Genomic DNA, 18825 nt, shown 5'->3' on the forward strand with positions numbered 1-18825 from the left:
ACATTAAAAAAAATTAAAGAAAAAAAAAAGAACTTTCTACGCCAGACAGAGCTTTAGTGACGTTTTTCAGTCAAGAAAGAAAAAATAATATGTGTGCGTGTGTACACTAACACATATATATAGTTAGGCACACCATCCCGTCCCACATACCTCATTCCATTTTATTCCCATATGTAACCTGTATACTTGTATTTCCATATGGAAAGTTAACTGAGTATCAAATAAGTGATACTGGAAAACTAGGACTACAACCAATTTCAATTAAATGTGCAGGGAATCAACACAATAATGAATATAAGTAATGTCAGAATGGGGATTTTCCCTCTTCCCCTCACATTTCTACAAAGTTTTATTATTCTAAAAAGGAAAATAAAAATAATTTGACTCTCTCAGTCTCAGTAAAGACCCAGTGGGTTGTAGTGAAAATAAAAAGGTCCAAATTAGACCAGGAGACCAATCCTTAAAAGAACATATAAAATTTGGCCATAGAGGGGTGCCTGGGTGGCTCAGTCAGTTGAGCATCCGACTTCAGCTCAGGTCATGATCTCACAGTTGGTGGGTTCAATCTCAGTGTCGGGCTCTGTGCTGACAGCTCAGAGCCTGGAGCCTGCTTCGGATTCTGTGTCTCCCTCTCTCTCTGCCCTCCCCCACTCACTCTGTCTCTGTCTCTCTCTCTCTCAAAAATAGATAAACATTAAAAAATAAAATGAAATAAAAAATAAAATAAAATTTGGCAGAGATATTAATAATAGAATATGTGACTATGAAGTTTTGTACTTTCACTCGCTTTGAGAAAAAGAGGAAGTCAACAGAAGAAAAATGTGAGGCTCAAATTATAGTTAATATAGCACACCTAAGCAGCTTCCTGCAAGTCAAAGGTTTTTCCTACTATGAGGTCAGATAAATGTTACTATTCCTACATCCTAAAGTCAGTACAGACTAATTTGCAAAAGAGCCATTCATCCTTAAAAAAACAACAACAACAACAAAGGATGAGTAAATGTGGCAGCCACAGAGAAAAACGGTGACTGTATCTTTTCTTCTGGCCAAAAAGAATTCCTGTATCTATTGTTTCAAAAAACATGACTATAGGTATCTGTACCTTCTATAAACAAGAAAACAAATCCCCAATATAGAAAATCCAGATATACAAGTTAGACTAAGGGATAACTCTCAGATTTACACAAAGACGAGATTTCCTTAAATGTCGGTATTTCAAGCATATAAAGTATTATCAGATTTAATTTCACTTTTTCAGGGACGTGTCTAAGTAGCCAAAGGAAGAAAAAAGTCACTAAGAGCCAAAGCAAACATTGGAAGCCACAAACGTACTGTCCTATCTTCCACTGTATTCCTACCACTGAAAAGTGCTCCCAATACCATCTCCCCTCTCTGATGTTCTATTCATGTTCATGTATTTCTCCTCCATCTGCCATTCTGATGTCCAATGCCGCAACTCTGCCTTCCTGGCTCTCCCTCTTCTACCAATCTAAAAACTGTGACTCCAAAAAGAGGCTCTAAGATAGGATAAAACAGACCATAAGCACCGCTTACCCGAAGCTTCAAGCCTCATTTTAAAATGACTGTGAGTATTTGTTTTTCCTACTCTAGATTTTATCCCTCAGGTGTCTGTTTGGTGTCGACCTTGTCACAACAGTAAATTTCAGGGTTAGTCACCTCTTAACCACTTTTCCTTCTCTGCAAAGCCACTGCCCTCTATTCCTTATCATCCTGCAACAAGGGGGCCACGTCACACAAGCCACTTCTTGTCAGTCGACCAGCCAGCAGCAGCCACCACATTCTACCACTAAGAGACACAGAAATTAAGAGTCTCCCAGCAGCACTGCAAGCTCCGATCAGGCCCCTCATGACAAAGGAACTCACCCATTGTCTAAGCTGCAAATCTAAAGGAAAAGGAGATCGTGGGTTGGGCTTTGGGTTGTGGGACTTTATTTCTAGTCAAAGAAAGGGTACGAAGGGCATTAAAGCAGAAATTAAACGAACACTACCTGGATCTTGGTCTTGCTTTGAGGCTGTTGGAATCCTTAGAAGTGGCTGAAACAAAGACCGGTTGTTGTTTACTTGGCTTTCATTTCTGCAGTTGAACAGGTTTATAAGCAATACCTGGGCTACTAGAGAACATATATCTCAACAGGTAAATATGAGGTGCAGGCATCCCTGTGGAGAACTTAACCGCCTCCACATCTTCATTATTTTCTCATTTCATTTCTAAAGCTAAAGGCACAGTTCAAAGGAAAGAAAATCCAACATTTTTCTTCCTTCTGTCAGAGCACTAAGGAGCTATTCTCAAATCTACGCTGATGAATAAATTCCAACCTAAAAAGACAACCCTCTCATGGGGTTATCTACTTATATGAGGGGTTCTGATGTGTGGTTTCCTTGGTCTATCATGATAGCCTAGTAACTGATTTTGAACCAGGCTCCCCTGAAGGCTAGGAAGAACTCTATCAGGTTACATATTTTAAGAATTTCTTAAGAGACACTGCCAGAGTAGCATGACCACAAGAAATCAAAGCTCCCACAAGCTAAGTTGAAACGAGCAACACAGCTTTTCCTACAAGAAAATATTCTTGTGTCCTATGTCCCTGTGACCAAATCACACAGACGATAGTACGGAATGAAATCATTAAGATATTTTACCAACCATATGAGACTTTTCCTTATCAAATTTAAATCATTAACAACTTGCTCACTATCAACACCCATGGACCCTAACTTTCCCATCACAAGTTGTTGGGAATAATTAGAAACATTTACAAAAACATTGATCCTTTTTTATATTTTCAGTACCCTATGGAAGACAACTTTAGAAACCACCAGTTATGCTAAGGTTTTGCAAACACTGCAAATCTTTCATCATAAAATCTCATAAAAATTCATAGAAAAAGTGCTACTAACTAGGAACAAGGAGAATATCGTTTGTATATTGTTTGCAGAAATTCTTCCAGAGAGAAAATGTCTCAATGCATCATCCCACCTTTTTTTACATTGCTCTAAAGATAAAAACCCTCCTTGGTATGAAGGAGCCTAGATTTATGATGGTCGTTAAAATCTATGAGTTAGATAAGCAGGAGAGAAAGAGGAGTTAAAAATGCTAACAAGGCACAAAGCAAAGAAGCAATATGTATTCCCTTAGATATGGTCAGCTGTAGAAAAGACACATTTCTCTCAAAACAAGCATTGTGGCTTGTTGTAGTGAGAACACAGGCATGTTTCAACTTCAACCCATCGAAATGCTCTCGGAGCTCTGGAAAGCACTGGACGCCTGAGGAGTCTGAGCCCTGTCTTGCCCATTATCACGCACCCCCACCCACATGTACATGGAAAACTACCTCTTCCCACCCCACAAACTCCAGGCAGCAGAGGAAAGCGGCCTAAGGGGAGCTGCTCCTGCAGCCAAGCAGGCCGCCTTGGGGCTGAGTGGACAGTGCGACCAGACTCACCACAAATCTGGGGGCCGTCCTCCGGGCAGGCTGCCCACAGCTGGCTCTGACCCCTCTTCTCCCTCAGGCTACACTACTTTCCAGAAATAGTGTGGGCCCGGGGACACCTGGGCAGCTCAGTCGCTTAAGCATCTGACTCCTGATTTAACCCTAGGTCATGATCAAGCCCTGCTGTCAGTGCAGAGCCTGCTCGGGATTCTCTCTCTCCCCCTCTCTCTCTCTTCCCCTCGTCTGCTCTCTCTCTCAAAAATAAATAAACATTAGAAAAAGAGAAATATGTGGGTTGGGAAAGTCTTAGTCATTTTAAAATAAAAGTCTGGTTCCCCAAACCAGACTGTAGTGACCGTTAAATTCCTTTGTCAAGTGCCATTATCTCTTTCTCCTAGGTAAGAATGGGTGTGGAAGGGTGAACCCTGCTGGTGAGAGATAGACACACAGACAGATGGGGTGAGGGGTATGGATAAGCAGTGGGGACGAGGACAGGAGTCCTAAGGCCTACGTGTTCCTCCTGGACACAATACCAACTGTTGCATCTCTGAACCTCAGTTTCCTCACCTACAGAATGAAGAAAATAAAAATGCAGCCCCTTTCTCCTGGGGAGAGAGAAGGCAAAGGTACTTGGAAAACAATCTATTTTTGAACTGTAAAATATTACTGTTGTAGAGTGCTAATTTTTCAAGCTGAGAAATCTGGATTCTAAATGTAGTTCCCTCTAGGACAGCAAAGGAGGTGCAGGTGGGAACAGGTAATGAAAGGAGAAAATTGCTCTACCCCATAAGGCCATGGGGTGAGAGCTAGTAAACGGGGAAGCTGCTAGAATCACTAACAGCTGTCTGAAGACTACAGTGTGGGGACAAACAGGCCTAATCCACTCAGCATAGCCTAGAGACATCAAGAAAAAGATCACCATTGTGCAGCTTGCTCTGAGGAATGAGGCTGCAGTATGTTAGCTAAGAAATCTACTTTCAGCAATGAAAAGGATAAGGGCATATTAAAAAACCACGTGACAAGGAATACCCCCCCCCCCCGCCTTCCCTGACAGCAGTCCTACCACAACATCCTCCTCCTCACCATTACTATTATCATTATTATCAACACTACCAGCCACTGTGGAAGAACAGGGCAGGGAGAGACTTCTCCTGCCACCTGCAACAATATACCACAGGCAGGGCTTGGTGAGTCCCCACAGGTTTCAGATCACAAAAAGCTGGAGAACACTATTCCGGTTCAGTCGTCCATCAGCTTCCAAGCTCCTGAAAGTCAGACTGAGCATTTGGGGCATATGAGCATCTGCAAAAATGGCAAGGTCGTGTTGTACTGGAATCCAGGCCGAAGCCAGCAGGTAGGTCATAGCTTCTCATTTAGCTAGGAAGAGGGAAGAAGGACAACTTCCCAGAACATTGCAGGCATGTCATCGTTCCAGAAGATTGAAAGAGGATAAAAAGGCAAGCCTAAAGTTTAATTCTCTAAAAAGCAGCAACTCAACTGAGGTGAACTGCCCGTGTGGCATGGACAACCACCACCTTGAAATTCTACAGCGTCTCGCACTGGAAATTCAAACATTCCCCAGGAAAGGGGGTATTAAATACGTTTCAGATGAGGGATTCCCTCATATCCACTCCAGATAGGGCAGCAGTGGGAAAAATGAATCAGAAACCACATAGCATGTTCCTAGGCAGAATGTGAAACAAATTCAGATGTACTTCACGCACTGTCGCACACCCTGATAGGATTTGTCTGGTGACTCCGTGCCCCATTCAATAAAGAAATCTTAAAAATGACATCTACAGTTCAGGCTCCAGAGAACACATGATGCTCATGGAAAAAATAGGAAGTTATGAGCCTCAAAGACTGTTGGAAAAGCACCAATTTAACTCTCCAAAATCAAATAGCTTTTATTAATACTGTCAACACGAAGTTTACAAAACCTGAGGTACATCCACTCTGGCTCCAGAAATTAAAGCTGGAAAGAACCTACCTCACGCATTTGTCCTAAAATGGGTTTAGAGGGCAAGCGTAAAGTTTAATTCTCTAACAGGCCAGCCAGCCATTTGTCTTTACACAAACTGAGCATCTCTCTTTCTGACGAAAGAACCCAAATCAGTTTCAAAAGCCCAAACTAGGCTTGAGAATTCCTACCACTTTGGGAGTCATGGTTGATCTATAAACTCAGTTTTCTATTTCTTTTTTATTTTTTTTTTTGATGTTTTATTTTATTTTTGAGAGAGAGACAGAATGTGAGTGGGAGGGGGGGCAGAGAGCAAGGGAGACACAGAATCCGGAGCAGGCTCCAGGCTCTGAGCTGTCAGCACAGAGCCCGAAGCAGGGCTTGAACCCACAAACCGTGAGATCATGACGTGAGCCAAAGTCAGATGCTTAACTGACTCAGCCACCCAGGTGCCCCAACAATTTTCTATTTCTTAATATCATCTTCTAGAGGCAAAGGTTCCAAAAATAGGCTACACACCGGAACTGCCTGGCAGACGATCTAAAAACACAGATTCTTAGACCTCTTCACTAAAATCAATCATATATTCTCATTTGTATTCATTCTCACTCTCTCCCCTCCTCCTCCTCTCTCCCCCACTCCCTTCTCTCCCTCCATCCCTCTTTTTATTAATTTGTTAAATATTTATCATTTTTGAGAGAGAGAGACAGAGTACGAGTGGGGGAGAGGCAGAGAGAGAGGGAGACAAAGAATCCGAAGCAGGCTCCAGGCTCTGAGCTGTCAGCACAAAGCCCAATGTGGGGCTCAAACTCACAAACTGTGAGATCATGACCTGACCTGAAGTTGGACGCCCAACCAACTGAGCCACCCAGGCGCCCCTATCCCTCTCTCTTTTAAACCTCAAATGAACTTGGTGTCTGGGGAAAACTGTACTATAGCATAAGCCTCAATGTTCTATCGACTCCTTTGTTCCAACTTTAAACAAATAAGCTTGGGATGATAGCTAACTAACCCAAACAAACATGATTTACTTATTAAATATTATGAGAGAGAACAATAAGAATGCAGCAACCTCTTTCATGTCCTCATAACCGCAGCTCCAAATAGTAACGCCCTCCCTAGCCAGTTTGTTTTTAACTAGGTTCATCTTAGTTCAGTGATGGCTCCCATCAAGAGAGCTGAGGACACAGGCCTGGCCATCTCCCTGGTTCACAGACCCAGTGCTGACTCTCCAAGAACGTGGGCAAACACACCTTTTCTTTTTCTCCTTGGAATCTCCTCCATGTAGAAGCACATTTACTTACTTGCCTTCCTGGTGGTGAATTTTCATGAAAACATTGGAGATTTCTGCTTTGGAAATGGAGAAGTTCAACTGTGGGCCTCCACTTGATCTACCTCATTAGCTCCTTACTCCACAGAAACCACAATGGCTTACTGAAATCTTCTCAACTCCAAGTCTTTCCAATTTTACAGTAAAAGTAACAATGAGACTCTAACTTCAAACTGAGTGCTCCTATTGGTGAAACCTAAATTCAGAACTTAAAAATAAAAAACCGGGGTGCCTGGGTGGCTCAGTCGGTTAAGCGTCCGACTTCGGCTCAGGTCATGATCTCACGGTCCGTGAGTTCGAGCCCCGCGTCGGGCTCTGTGCTGATGGCTCAGAGCCTGAAGCCTGTTTCAGATTCTGTGTCTCCCTATCTCTCTGACCCTCCCCCGTTCATGCTCTGTCTCTCTCTGTCTCAAAAATAAATAAACATTAAAAAAAATTTTTTTTAATAAATAAATAAACAGATAAATAAATAAATAAAATTTAAAAACCACCCTCTTTTCAGGTATAAAAAGCAACCAAAGGTTTCATTACAATAAAACCCAAGGCAAATATTTAGAGAGAAACATACACAACCATCAATTTTCTACTCACTGACACTGTTAGGTTTTTTAAATTAGAAAACAATTACACAAAAATGTATTAAAATTGTTTTCTCCTACCTGGATCCTCAGACACGTCCTTTGGTAAGGCTTCATCCGCAGTACTTTTCAAACCTAGACGTATTTTGTTTTTAAGGAACAAGAGAAAGGAGGAGAAAAGAAAACAAAACTGTAAAATTTTATTTCTTAGGCACATTATATTAAAGCAAAGAATCCCTAGTCATCACTTATGAAAATGGTGTTACAAACCTCTGTAAGTTGCTACAGCACCCAAACAATAGAGACCCCTTGAAGTAGGGAAATAGGTTCTCATCCCACAAAGAACATAGCCGAATTACCAACTTTCAACCGAGCGCGCCTCTAGTGGCTAGGAGGAGTATTACCAGGAAGCGCCAGAAATCTCCTCCTTTCATTCTTGACATCCAGACCAATGACATCAGAATCTCTCCAGGAGTGAGATGCGGGCTTTAGTACTTTCAGACCCGTCATTCCAACGCACAATCAAGGCTAAGACCCACTAGGAAAGAACGTGATCAGAGTACACACTGCTACAAAAAATGTCTAGTTCTGCCTGCCTCTCCTGAGCAAAGATTTAAATAGAGAGCAAGCGATCATTGCTTCCTAATGGAAAACTTACTTTTCATGTTTAACTCCTGTACAAGGTTGCATCGGTGGCAGGTCTCGACAACAAAACTTGAAATAGCTTCACTGATTTTTAGTCCCTTCTGATAAGCCTCTCATTCATGGGTAGTAAATCAGTATCAGCTAATAAAAGGAATACTAGCCTGAGACTCAGAAAATCTTTATTCTTACCTCCACTCTTTTTATTATTAAGCAAATGACTCCTACTGCCTGAATTTCAGTTTACTCATCTCTAAATTTTAGGTGATAAAACATACTAGCCTCTGTTTGGCTTTGTGAGAACTGAGTAAGGCAGTAAATGAGGAAGGACCTGGTAGATTATAAAGCATTATATGGAGTGGTGGGAGTGGGGAGAGGTCCTCCTGTTCTAAATATTCCCAGGCCAACTCATCTCTGTGCTTAATGGTAGCGCTAACATGGAAAACTGAGCTGCGCTGCTTCTCACTCGCCCGGTAAGATAGACAAATTACCGCTGGCTTCCCGACACAGCTTCACATCCACAAAGTAACAGAAGATAAATCCAAAGGACAGAAACTCTCTCCAGAAAGATAACTTCCTCAAGGATTAGACCTGTATACAAATGTGCGTTTGTACTGATGTTCTGGGATCACCTCTGCCAACCCAAGATGTTACGCTCTCAATTCTTTCAGCTTCCAGTCATTTCCTAATCAGTATGACCAAATTCCAAGTAAAGGGTCAGGACAGGTGAGTAAGGGGCCAATGAGTTGAGGGGCTTTGGAAGTTCCTGTTACCACATGCTCCCGAAATCAGCCATTCCAAGAGAAGTGGATGAAGAAACACAGGTAGAATGTCCCTGAAGGAAGAAAACTCATTCTTTTCATACCTTGTTTGTCATCACTAGTCACATCTTGAGTTGGGACAGGAAAGTCAGCCATGTCTTTAACAGATAGCTTCTTGGAAAAGAAAAGTAAATACATTATACAAGTTGAAATGGAAATTACATTATGTGTACATATGATGAAATTGCTTTAAAAGCTACACATCTTGCCAATATTTTGGCTTCAGTAAACCCTGACATTTAATACTTTTTTATTTTGGGGGGTTCCTAGGGAGGTATAAGTTAATTTGTATTGAAGGTTTACATGTGGGGCGCCTGGCTGGCTCAGTCAGTAGAGCCCATGACTCTTGATCTCAGGGTTTTGAGTTTGAGCCCCACCCTGCGTGAAGAGATTATTTTTTTTTAATTTTTTAAAGAAATTTACATGTGCAGAGGAAAAAAATGATTCAGATTTAGGCAGATGTATAGAATGCACATTAAATCTGAACCCGGTTTGGGATTCAGCCAGAGAACTGTGTAGCATTTGCCCATTCTGTCCAAAAACAAACCTGCACTTTCTGTACTGTTTCACTTGTCAAGGAATAAGGTAATTTTATTGATGACCAGAACAAAATTTTCTCCTAACTCACTTAGGGGAAGTCTTCAGTAATACTAATGAGATAGAATACCCAAATTGATCAAGTACTGATTCCTTTAAATTTTTGTTTAAAATCTACTTGCTATGAATTTATTTCTTACAAAGTCTAAATATGCACTCTGTGACCTTAGATAAGATTACAGAATAATATTTATTAGTATTTACTATATATAAACAAATTCTGGAAAGATACATAAAAATCGAAGGGTGACTCAGTAGATGGGGAACAGAATGGGAGGAAGACTTGTCACTATCTGCCTTTTGATATTCTTTTTATTTTAAACATATTCAGAAAAATCAAATAAAACTTATAGGAAGCAGAGTAAATCTTGGAGCAATCTGGTGCTCCAGAAGGTTCACTGGTTTGCCTTTCAGAATCTGAACAACCCCAGTGAGATAAGCAATACTTGTGTTTTTCAACTGCTTTAAAGAATGCAGTTCAGTGCTGCTTGGCGGTAACCTGATCTAGGATTTAACAATCCTCAGGCAGGTCATTCTTGGCATTACCATGAAGCCTCCAGATAGAATTTCCTATTCAAAGTCTACTGTCTCCAACAGAACAGAGAATGTATCTTAACAGTGCCTTTCTTTCATTTTCTTCTCCCACCTGGATTATAAACTAGATACCTAGGTAGAAGAAAATGATTTAGGAGTAGAACATATAAAAAGTTCTCCAAAACAACCACCTTTGAAAGAAATTTTTAAAGCCTAAAGAAATGGAAAGACATCCCATGCTCACAGGTCAGAAGACTCGATATTGTTAAGATGGCAATACTCCCCAAATTCATCTACAGATTCAGTGCAATCCTTCTTCGCTTTTTTGCAGAATTTGAACAGCTTGTCCTAAATTTCATACAGAAATGCAAGGGACCCAAAAGAGCAAAAATATTCTTTAAAAGGAAGAACAACAAAAGAAGAAAACTGAAAGACTGAGACTTCTCAATTTCCAAACTTAACACAAAGTTACAGTCATCAAGACAGTGTGGTACTAGCATTACGACATCCATGTAGCTCAATGGAACAGAACCGAGAATCCATAAATAAACCCTCACATTTGTCAACTGATTTTCAACAAAGGTACAAAACAATTGGGGGCGGGGGAGTTGTCTTTTTAATAAGTGATGCGAAAAGAATATACAAAAGAATGAAGGTGGACCTCTTCCTCACGGCATATGCAATAATGAACTCGGACTGGATCACGAACCTGAATGTGAGACCTAGAACTATACAACTCCTGGAAGGCCACATATAGGACTAAGTCTTTGTGAGCTTCTGCTAGGCAGTGGTTTCTTAGCTAGGACACCAAAAGCACAAGCAACAAAAGAAAAAAACAAACAAACTGGACCTCATTAAAATAAAAAACACTTGTGTTGCAGAGGACACTCTCAAGAAAAGAAAAAAAACAAAGAAATACTACCTCACACCTGTCAGAATAGCTAACATTAACAACTCAGGAAAACAACCGATGTTGGCGAGGATGCAGAAAAAGGCAAACCCTTTTGTACTGCTGGTGGGAAGACACACAGGTAGGTGTCACCACTCTGGAAAACAGGATGAAGGTTCCTCAAAAAATTATAAATAGAACTACCCTACCACCCATCAATTGCACTACTAAGTATTTATCCAAAGGATATAAAAATGCTGATTCGAAGGGGCACATGCACCCCAATGTTTAAAGCAGCGTTTTCAACAACAGCCAAAGTATGGAAAGAGCCCAAATGTCCATTGACAGATGAATGGATAAAGAAGATGTGGTTTATATATACAATGGAATACTACTCAGCAATGAAAAAGAATGAAATCTTGCCATTTGCAACAACGTGGATGGAACTAGAGGGTATTATGCTAAGTGAAATAAATAAGTCAGGCAGAGAAAAACAAGTATCATAGGACTTCACTCATCTGTGGAATTTGAGAAACAAAATAGATGACCATAGGGGAAGGGAAGGAAAAATAAGATAAAAACAGAGAGGGAGGCAAACCATAAGAGACTCTAAAATACAGAGAACAAACTAAAGGTTGCTGGAGGGGTGGGGGTGTGTTAAATGAATGAAGGCACTGTTGGGATGAGAGCACTGGGTGTCGTAGGTAAGAGATGAATCACTGGGTTCTACTCCTGAAACCAATACTACACTATATGTTAACTAACTTGAATTTAAAAAAAGAAAGAAAGAAAGAACAACCAAAGACAGAAAATACTTGCCAATTATGTATCTAATAAGGGACCTACATTCAGAATGTACAAACACAACTCAATAATAACCAAATTTATAAATGGACAAAGGATCTGAATAGACATTTCACCAAGGAAGATATACAAATAACTAATAAGCACAAGAAAAGATGCTCAGCATCAGTAGTCATCAGGAAATTTAAACCAAAAGCACGAAAAATCAATACCACTTCACTCCCACTAAGGTGGCAAAAATAAAAAAGGCAATAAAAAGCGTTAGCAGGGACATAGAGCAATAGGACGCCTCACACATTACTGGTAGATGAATGTAAAATACCGTAGGTGCTTGGGAAAGCATTTTGGCAGTATCTCAAAAAGTTGAACACAAGTTACAATATGACACACAGTTCCACTCCTAGGTAAGCACCCAAGGGAACTCCAAACATCACGTTCACACAAAAATTGGTCCATGAATGTTCACAGTAGCATTTTTTCCTCACAGCCCCAAGGTGGAAACAAGCCAAACGTCCATGAGCTGAAGAATGGACAAACGTGGCAGATCCACACGATGGACTACTACTCAGCAATGAAAAGGAATGAAGCGCTGATACACGCTACGACATGAACTTTAAAACATACTACAAGAGGGGCGCCTGGGTGGCTCGGTCGGTTAAGCAGCCGACTTCGGCTCAGGTCACGATCTTGTGGTCCATGAGTTGGAGCCCCGCGTCAGGCTCTGTGCTGACAGCTCAGAGCCTGGAGCCTGTTTCAGATTCTGTGTCTCCCTCTCTCTCTGCTCCTCCCCTGTTCATGCTCTGTCTCTCTCTGTCTCAAAAATAAATTAAAAAAAAACTTAAAAAAAATAATAATAATAAAATAAAACATACTACAGGAAAGAAGGCAGTACCAGAAAAACCAGATATTGTATGACTCTATATGAAATGTCCACAACAGGCAAACTCAGAGACAGAAAAGAGATTACTCATTACCAAAGGCTGGGGGAGGAGGGAATAGTGAGTGACTGCTAATGAGTATGGGCTTTCTTTTCTGAGGTGATGAAAAATGTTCTAAAATTAGACTGTACTGATGGCTGCACAACTCTGTTAATACAGTAAAAACCATCGGATTGTACAGTTTAGATAAGTATATTATGTGAACTGTATTTTAGTAAAGCTGCTTAGAAGAGAAAAATCCAGTAATCTAAGAAGCACTGCTATGGGGTGCCTGGGTGGCTCAGTCGATTAAGCATCCAACTTTCACTCAGGTCATCATCTTGCAGTCCATGGGTTCGAAGCCCACGTCGGGCTCCGTGCTGACAGTCTGGAGCCTGCTTGAGATTCTGCCTGTCCCTCCCTCTCTCTCTCTCTCTCTCTCTGCCCCTCCCCCCTCACACTTTTTCTATCTCTCAAAAATAAAAAAAAATTAATAATAATAATAAAATAAAACTTTAAGAAGCATACTAAAGAGGACTTTATCTGAAATTTATCTTTAATTCCTGAAGGAAACGAGTACATGGTTACAGCTCTGCTGTTTGGAGATCTGATCTGTACTACTGAGCAAACTTCTCACGACCTGAATCAGTTACAGCTTTCTCCATGGCACCAACACCTGTATGGACCCATTCCTCACAGGGCTAGTCCCAAGAGCTATTTAAATCCCACGCATGCATTCATGAGAGATTAAAAAAACTGGTAGAAAGAACAATGAATGAAATAGAAGAAACTGGAATATTTAATCATTAGCTACTTAAATTTGACGTATACTTCTTGAATGGCCAAAGCATCTATTAACCTCATTACTTTGGCCGTGAATTCTGTATATTACGTCATTATCTAAAAGCACTCCACTCTGGAATATAACGATTTTGTTGGGAAAGAGTTTTTGTTGTTGTTGGTTTGCTCTCGTTTGGACACGGCAAAGCAAAGACTTTTTAATCACCCCCACCCCCACCAAAAGAGCCAGTTAAAGTATAGAAAAGTATGTAACATAAAACTAGCTGCACATCACGTCCATAAAGTTGAACATCAAAAATGTCATCAAGGACATCAGAGTGTGTGTGAAAGCATCTGCATTTATAGACTTCACAGCTAACTGTATATTTGCTCCTTTCCTTTTAGAAAGATGATAAATGACTACGTGGGGGAAAGCAACACGAGCCAGTAATTAATTTCTCTAAAACACAGCATTATTTCTGTTGGAAGGGCAGAGACCACCTGAGTGCATTCTAGAAATAATAAGAGCTTACGACATTTTTTAATAAAACACCTAACAACCTCATAAGTTTACACAAGCAGGGGGACCCATAGCCAACAAACAAAAGCAAGGCAACTACACAAGCCTCCGGACACTGCCAGCAGCCCCCGAGTTCACAGACGCCGTGAAAAGTGGCTAACTAGTCTACTTGCTTCTCCGTCATATGCATTCTGCAAAATAAGAAATGTAAAAAGCTAAAACTCTTCAAATGCACATCTATCACTCCTGATACCACTTTATACCTTTTTCCCTCGAGTAGAGATCTGTTGAGGAAAGTAACAGAGGCCATGACTTGAATAAAGAGTAGCAGAGAGGCCAAGAGAGGTGTTATCAGAGGAAGCACTGCAGAAGCAGGCCAGTTCCCTCACAGAGGAGCAGAGGATGCCAATGCAGCACAGATTTTTGCCTGAGAGCCCCACGGAAAAGAAGAAATAATCACACACAGTTGCAAGAAATTAAACAAATGGTCCTGCATCCTGCCTCTGACTTCCATCATCTTGCAACACTTTTAACCGGGGTCTGAGGACGATAGCAGCCTATGAATAAACCTCCATTTATTACACATTTCCAGAGTTGTTTTTTTTAGGATGGGAACAGATGTCATAAGCTGTCATCACAGCAATCATAATGGCGATGATGATGATGATGATGAAGACTGTGCTGATATTAACAATAACAACGATGACTCCTACTTATTGATGCATACCTAAGGACCACTATGCATGTGGCTAGGCCCCAACAACATCAAGGCCCAACATTGTAGGAATTCTACAGGTTTCTCTTGAGATAATCCAAACCAGTCTTCATTTGGTCTAAACGCTAAAAACTCTGAGGGAGAAGGTAGCTTTAAATGTGACTTGGGGTCCTTTTACACAGTTCTCAAACTTCCTCTCAAAACTGTTCTGGTCCGTTAGATCTTGTTCATACTCAACTACTAAAAATACAACTTTACAATGTTTACTTCAAAATTAAAGCTTGGGTGACTCAGTCAGTTAAGCGTCCGACTTCAGCTCAGGTCATGATTTCATGGTTCGTGGGTTCGAGCCCCATGTCGGGCTCTGTGCTGACAGCTCAGAGCCTGGACCCTGCTTTGGATTCTGTGTCTCCCTCTCTCTCTGCTCCTCCCCCACTCACTCATGCTCTCTTTCTCAAAAATAAATAAACATCAAAATTAAAGCTTGGTTAAAATAAACAACTTGGCTCGCATTCTTCTGGCTTAGTTTTTCTATACCTAAATTTCACCCCTAGAAGGTCAAGAGATTACTTTGCTTATTTCACTAAATCTAGTTCTAGGGAGAAAAGAAAACAAATAATTATAAGCTATATCTGGTGTCTAGATTTGAAAGGTTGAGCCTCAACGTAAGTACACAGCATGATGAGAAAATGTTATGAAAGTGGATTTTCAGGAGTTTATAAAGAACATACGCTTATGGATTTAATTCCACACACACCCTTATTTATTAACATATGAGGACCTTTTACCTCCATCCGATTCAAGTCACGGGGTTGTTGGTTTGCAGGCATTGACTCAGAATAAGAATCAAATAATGCACACTCCCGCTTGGGCTTAGGAAAAGCTAAGAAAAAGCAAAAAGAATACATAAGAACATATACTATATTCATAGCAGGCATTGTTTCTTATCAGCTTTTCCGTGCCTGTTAAATATTACAATAAATCAGCCAGCACTGACATACTAGTTATGGCACTAATCACGAGGAGGTAGTATTTTAAGTTCCTTACATATACAACATACTATTTCTGCCTCCCCATTTTACATGTGATGCATCTGAGGAGCAGGGAAGCTAAGCAACTTACTCAAGGTCATATAGCTGGTAAATGGAAGAGCAGGAACTTGAACTGCCAGCAGTCCTGCTGGAAGGTACATGCTTTTAGCATTTACGTTGTAACATAGCAGTGACCCTCGCTATCACAATACTGAAGTTTTAACTATGCTACCAGCACAATTTTTAAATGGCACCAACTATGGGGAGAGTCAACGCTATAAACATTAACTATGGAAATACTTCATTTTAGCTATTGTTGTTGGAAATAGACAAGATCTTGCAATGACAGGTGCCCCAGAAGACTTTCTAAAATATCCATTTCTTTCGTTTAGCAGAATAACAAAAATAAGAGCACAAGTTCTTGCTGAGTTACAAGGAAAGAAGAATCACATTATGGGCTTCTTCGAACACAGAACAGTGACAGAGGCTGTTAGGTTAGCTGGAGAGCTGAGTGGATCGTGCTACTTGGTAAACTGATACTCAACACACCAATTCTGGAAAGCAGATTCTGTTTCACCACTTTGTCACCAAGTAATTAGGAAGGAAATGTCTCAACCAGAAAATTGGTCAATATCCCAAGGAGGAAAAGAAGATCATGGCAGACAATGGCCAGAAGCTACAAATTTGTCAAGACCAGCTGTTAAGAAATCAAAATTTTAATGCTGTGTTTAAAAAAATTTTTGACTCAAACATCAAAATGGATTGACATTGTTTTTAATCCTTTCTCACCCTCCCACCTCCACCAGCGTCTGAAATGCCAACTTCCCTCTGCAGTAAAGTACTGGCCATGACTAACAGCTACTCAACTTGTACAGTTGAGTACAAGCACCTTAAATTGTTCATTTTCTTACTCTGGTTTGAATTTCACTGATATCAGGTAGGGCAAACCGTGGGCCCTGGCGATTTGTCTGACTAAACTAGGGGGTCTCATTTCCTTGGTAAAAACTCAGCAAAACAACTTTCCAAGTACCATTCTGCTATCTGGCCACAAGAGCAGGTTTAACCAAGATGAGATTTCTGTTTCTAGCTTACCAATCAGTGATCTGAGTAGAATTACACGACTAAAGCTTTATCATGAGCGGGTCTTGCTATGTAAAAAGGTAACGCTTTCAAAAACTACAAATGCCATCATTAACTACTAAATCTCTTTCTAGCCTGTCCCTATCTCTCCAACTCCACTTGTCACCTCCCTAGTGACAGGCCCTGGGGTCCTGGCTGGACTGCTCCAGTAACCTGGTCTTTCAGTTTGCACCCTTGCTCCTCAAAACCTGCTCTCCAGTCAGCAACCAGCACGATCATTTCCAACAGCAAATCTGATTGGGGCACTTCCCTGCTTAAAACCCATCAACGTCATTGCCAGTGATTTGTTCCCTACCTGCCCTTTCAGCCTCATCCTCAGCCCCTCCAGGCCCGACTCCTTGCACTCCAGCCACTGTGGCCTCAAGTCTCCATGCCTCCGACGCTCCAAGCCGCCTCTCAGGGCCTGTGCAGTAGATCTGTTGTCCCCTCTGCCCACAGCCTACTCTTCCCCCTCCTTCACCTACACAGCCCTTAGCTCACCCTTCACATGTCAGCTCAAATATTTAAGGAAGCCTTCCCTGAGGTGACGCACCCTCTTGCTGCAGCTGAACTTCCCCTTCACAGCACCTACCACTGCCTCCAATTTACAAGTATGTGAGTTTATTTAACATCGATCCTCTAACTGCCAGCAAGTTCCATGACAGTAGGAACACTCTTCTGAATGCAGCATTCTGACCACAAAGAATAACACAGTGCCTCTCACATAATTATTTTTAACAAACTCTACAGTAAAAATCTATACCAGAATCCACCCAGTCACCCAGACAGGAAAATATCAAAAGGCCCACGGGTAAGCTATCAAATAACCAACTTTTCCTTCCAACGGTGCCCTTTCATTTTCACTGTTAGGGAAAAACTCAGACACAACAGTTTGTTTCATTATTTTACTGAAAACAAGCTTGTGTAATTGTAAATGCATGATGGTATCAACCAAATTTATACTCTTCACCAACCTTGTTGAAAACTGGATTACATTTTTGTAAAAGACTGAATGTAGGCTAATCAGAAAAAAAGTTGGAACAGGAACTAAGCTTTTAAAAAAGCCAGGTGGGATGGGGCCCCTGGGTGGCTCAGTCGGTTGGGCGGCCAGCTACAGCTCAGATCATGATATTGCGGTCTGTGAGTTCGAGCCCCACGTCGAGCTCTGTGTTGACAGCTCAGAGCCTGGAGCTTGCTTCAGATTCTGTGTCTCCCTCTCTCTCTGCCCCTTCGCCGCTTGCTGTCTGTCTCTTTCTCTTTCTCTTTCTCTCTCTCTCTCTCAAAAATAATAAACATTAAAAAGAAACAGGTGGGATACCATAAAAATGAACCACCAAAATGAACAGAATCCCTCATATTTTGCAAAGTCTAAAAGCACAGAGAAAACCTAGACAGTTCTGGCCATTTTCTTGAGCTGTATATAAAGATAAGCATGAGTGATAAAGCATTAAAAAGTTAACTGCTAAAACCCTCAGGGTTTGCCTAAAATATACCATCACTGAGCCTGATGAGGCTTTAAGAGATCTCTCAGGTTTTTTGTTAGAACTATATAATTATTATTTATGATTAATCCCACAAGCCCTGGAAATGATGTGAAGTCTTTGTTTAATTAAAGGGTATGTCATGGATTCCTCAGTTGTTGCTGTATAAATATGTGTTGACAGCCTCCACCAAAGACCAGGAACAAACAAGGGGCTTCATTCCAAACGAAAGGAAGGTGCCTCTTGACTGGCACTCTATTTTACAGACTCCACCCCCCCCCCCATAAGCAAGACAAAAGCAGTCATTTGCAGCAATAAAGGAATCAAAATGCTACTTGACTTCCGTTAACACATTTTTTGCTCAGGGCTTTCAGATTTTTTTAATTTTTATTAGTGATTCCCACCACCAGGGCAGGAGGGTTCCCGTTTCTTCACATCCTCACCAGCACCTGTTGTTTGCTGAGTTGTTAATTTTAGCCACTCGGGGGAGAGGGGAAAATGGGAGATGGGCATGGAGGAGGGCACTTGTTGGGATGAGCACTGGCTGTGGTATGTAAGCGATGAGTCACGGGAATCTACCCCTGAAACCAAGAGCACACTGTATACACTGTATGTTACCCAACTTGACAATTAATTAATTAATTAAAGGTGGGCC

At 41.1% G+C, this 18825-nt stretch overlaps 1 protein-coding gene across 6 annotated transcripts in view; it reads right to left on the reverse strand.

Annotated features, from left to right (window-relative positions):
• The window catches only part of REPS2 (RALBP1 associated Eps domain containing 2), a 216758-nt gene that overhangs the window by 86824 nt on the left and 111109 nt on the right, over nt 1–18825 (reverse strand). For 5 of the 6 annotated variants that reach the window (XR_014136652.1, XM_081792500.1, XM_081792502.1 and 2 more), the window contains exons 9-12: nt 15328–15422; nt 8828–8897; nt 7402–7455; nt 2010–2055 (exon numbers count right to left, since the gene is read on the reverse strand). Coding sequence is in view for 5 of the 6 variants with exons in the window: in XM_081792500.1 (XP_081648626.1) it covers nt 2010–2055; nt 7402–7455; nt 8828–8897; nt 15328–15422 (265 nt within the window). In the remaining variant the exon portion in view is untranslated. The remainder of the gene's footprint in view (nt 1–2009; nt 2056–7401; nt 7456–8827; nt 8898–15327; nt 15423–18825) is intronic. The other variant, XM_081792503.1, reaches the window with a different exon arrangement.

This window comes from Panthera onca, chromosome X, assembly GCF_046562875.1.
Source record: "Panthera onca isolate mPanOnc1 chromosome X, mPanOnc1 haplotype 2, whole genome shotgun sequence".
NCBI classification, from domain to species: domain Eukaryota; kingdom Metazoa; phylum Chordata; class Mammalia; order Carnivora; family Felidae; genus Panthera; species Panthera onca.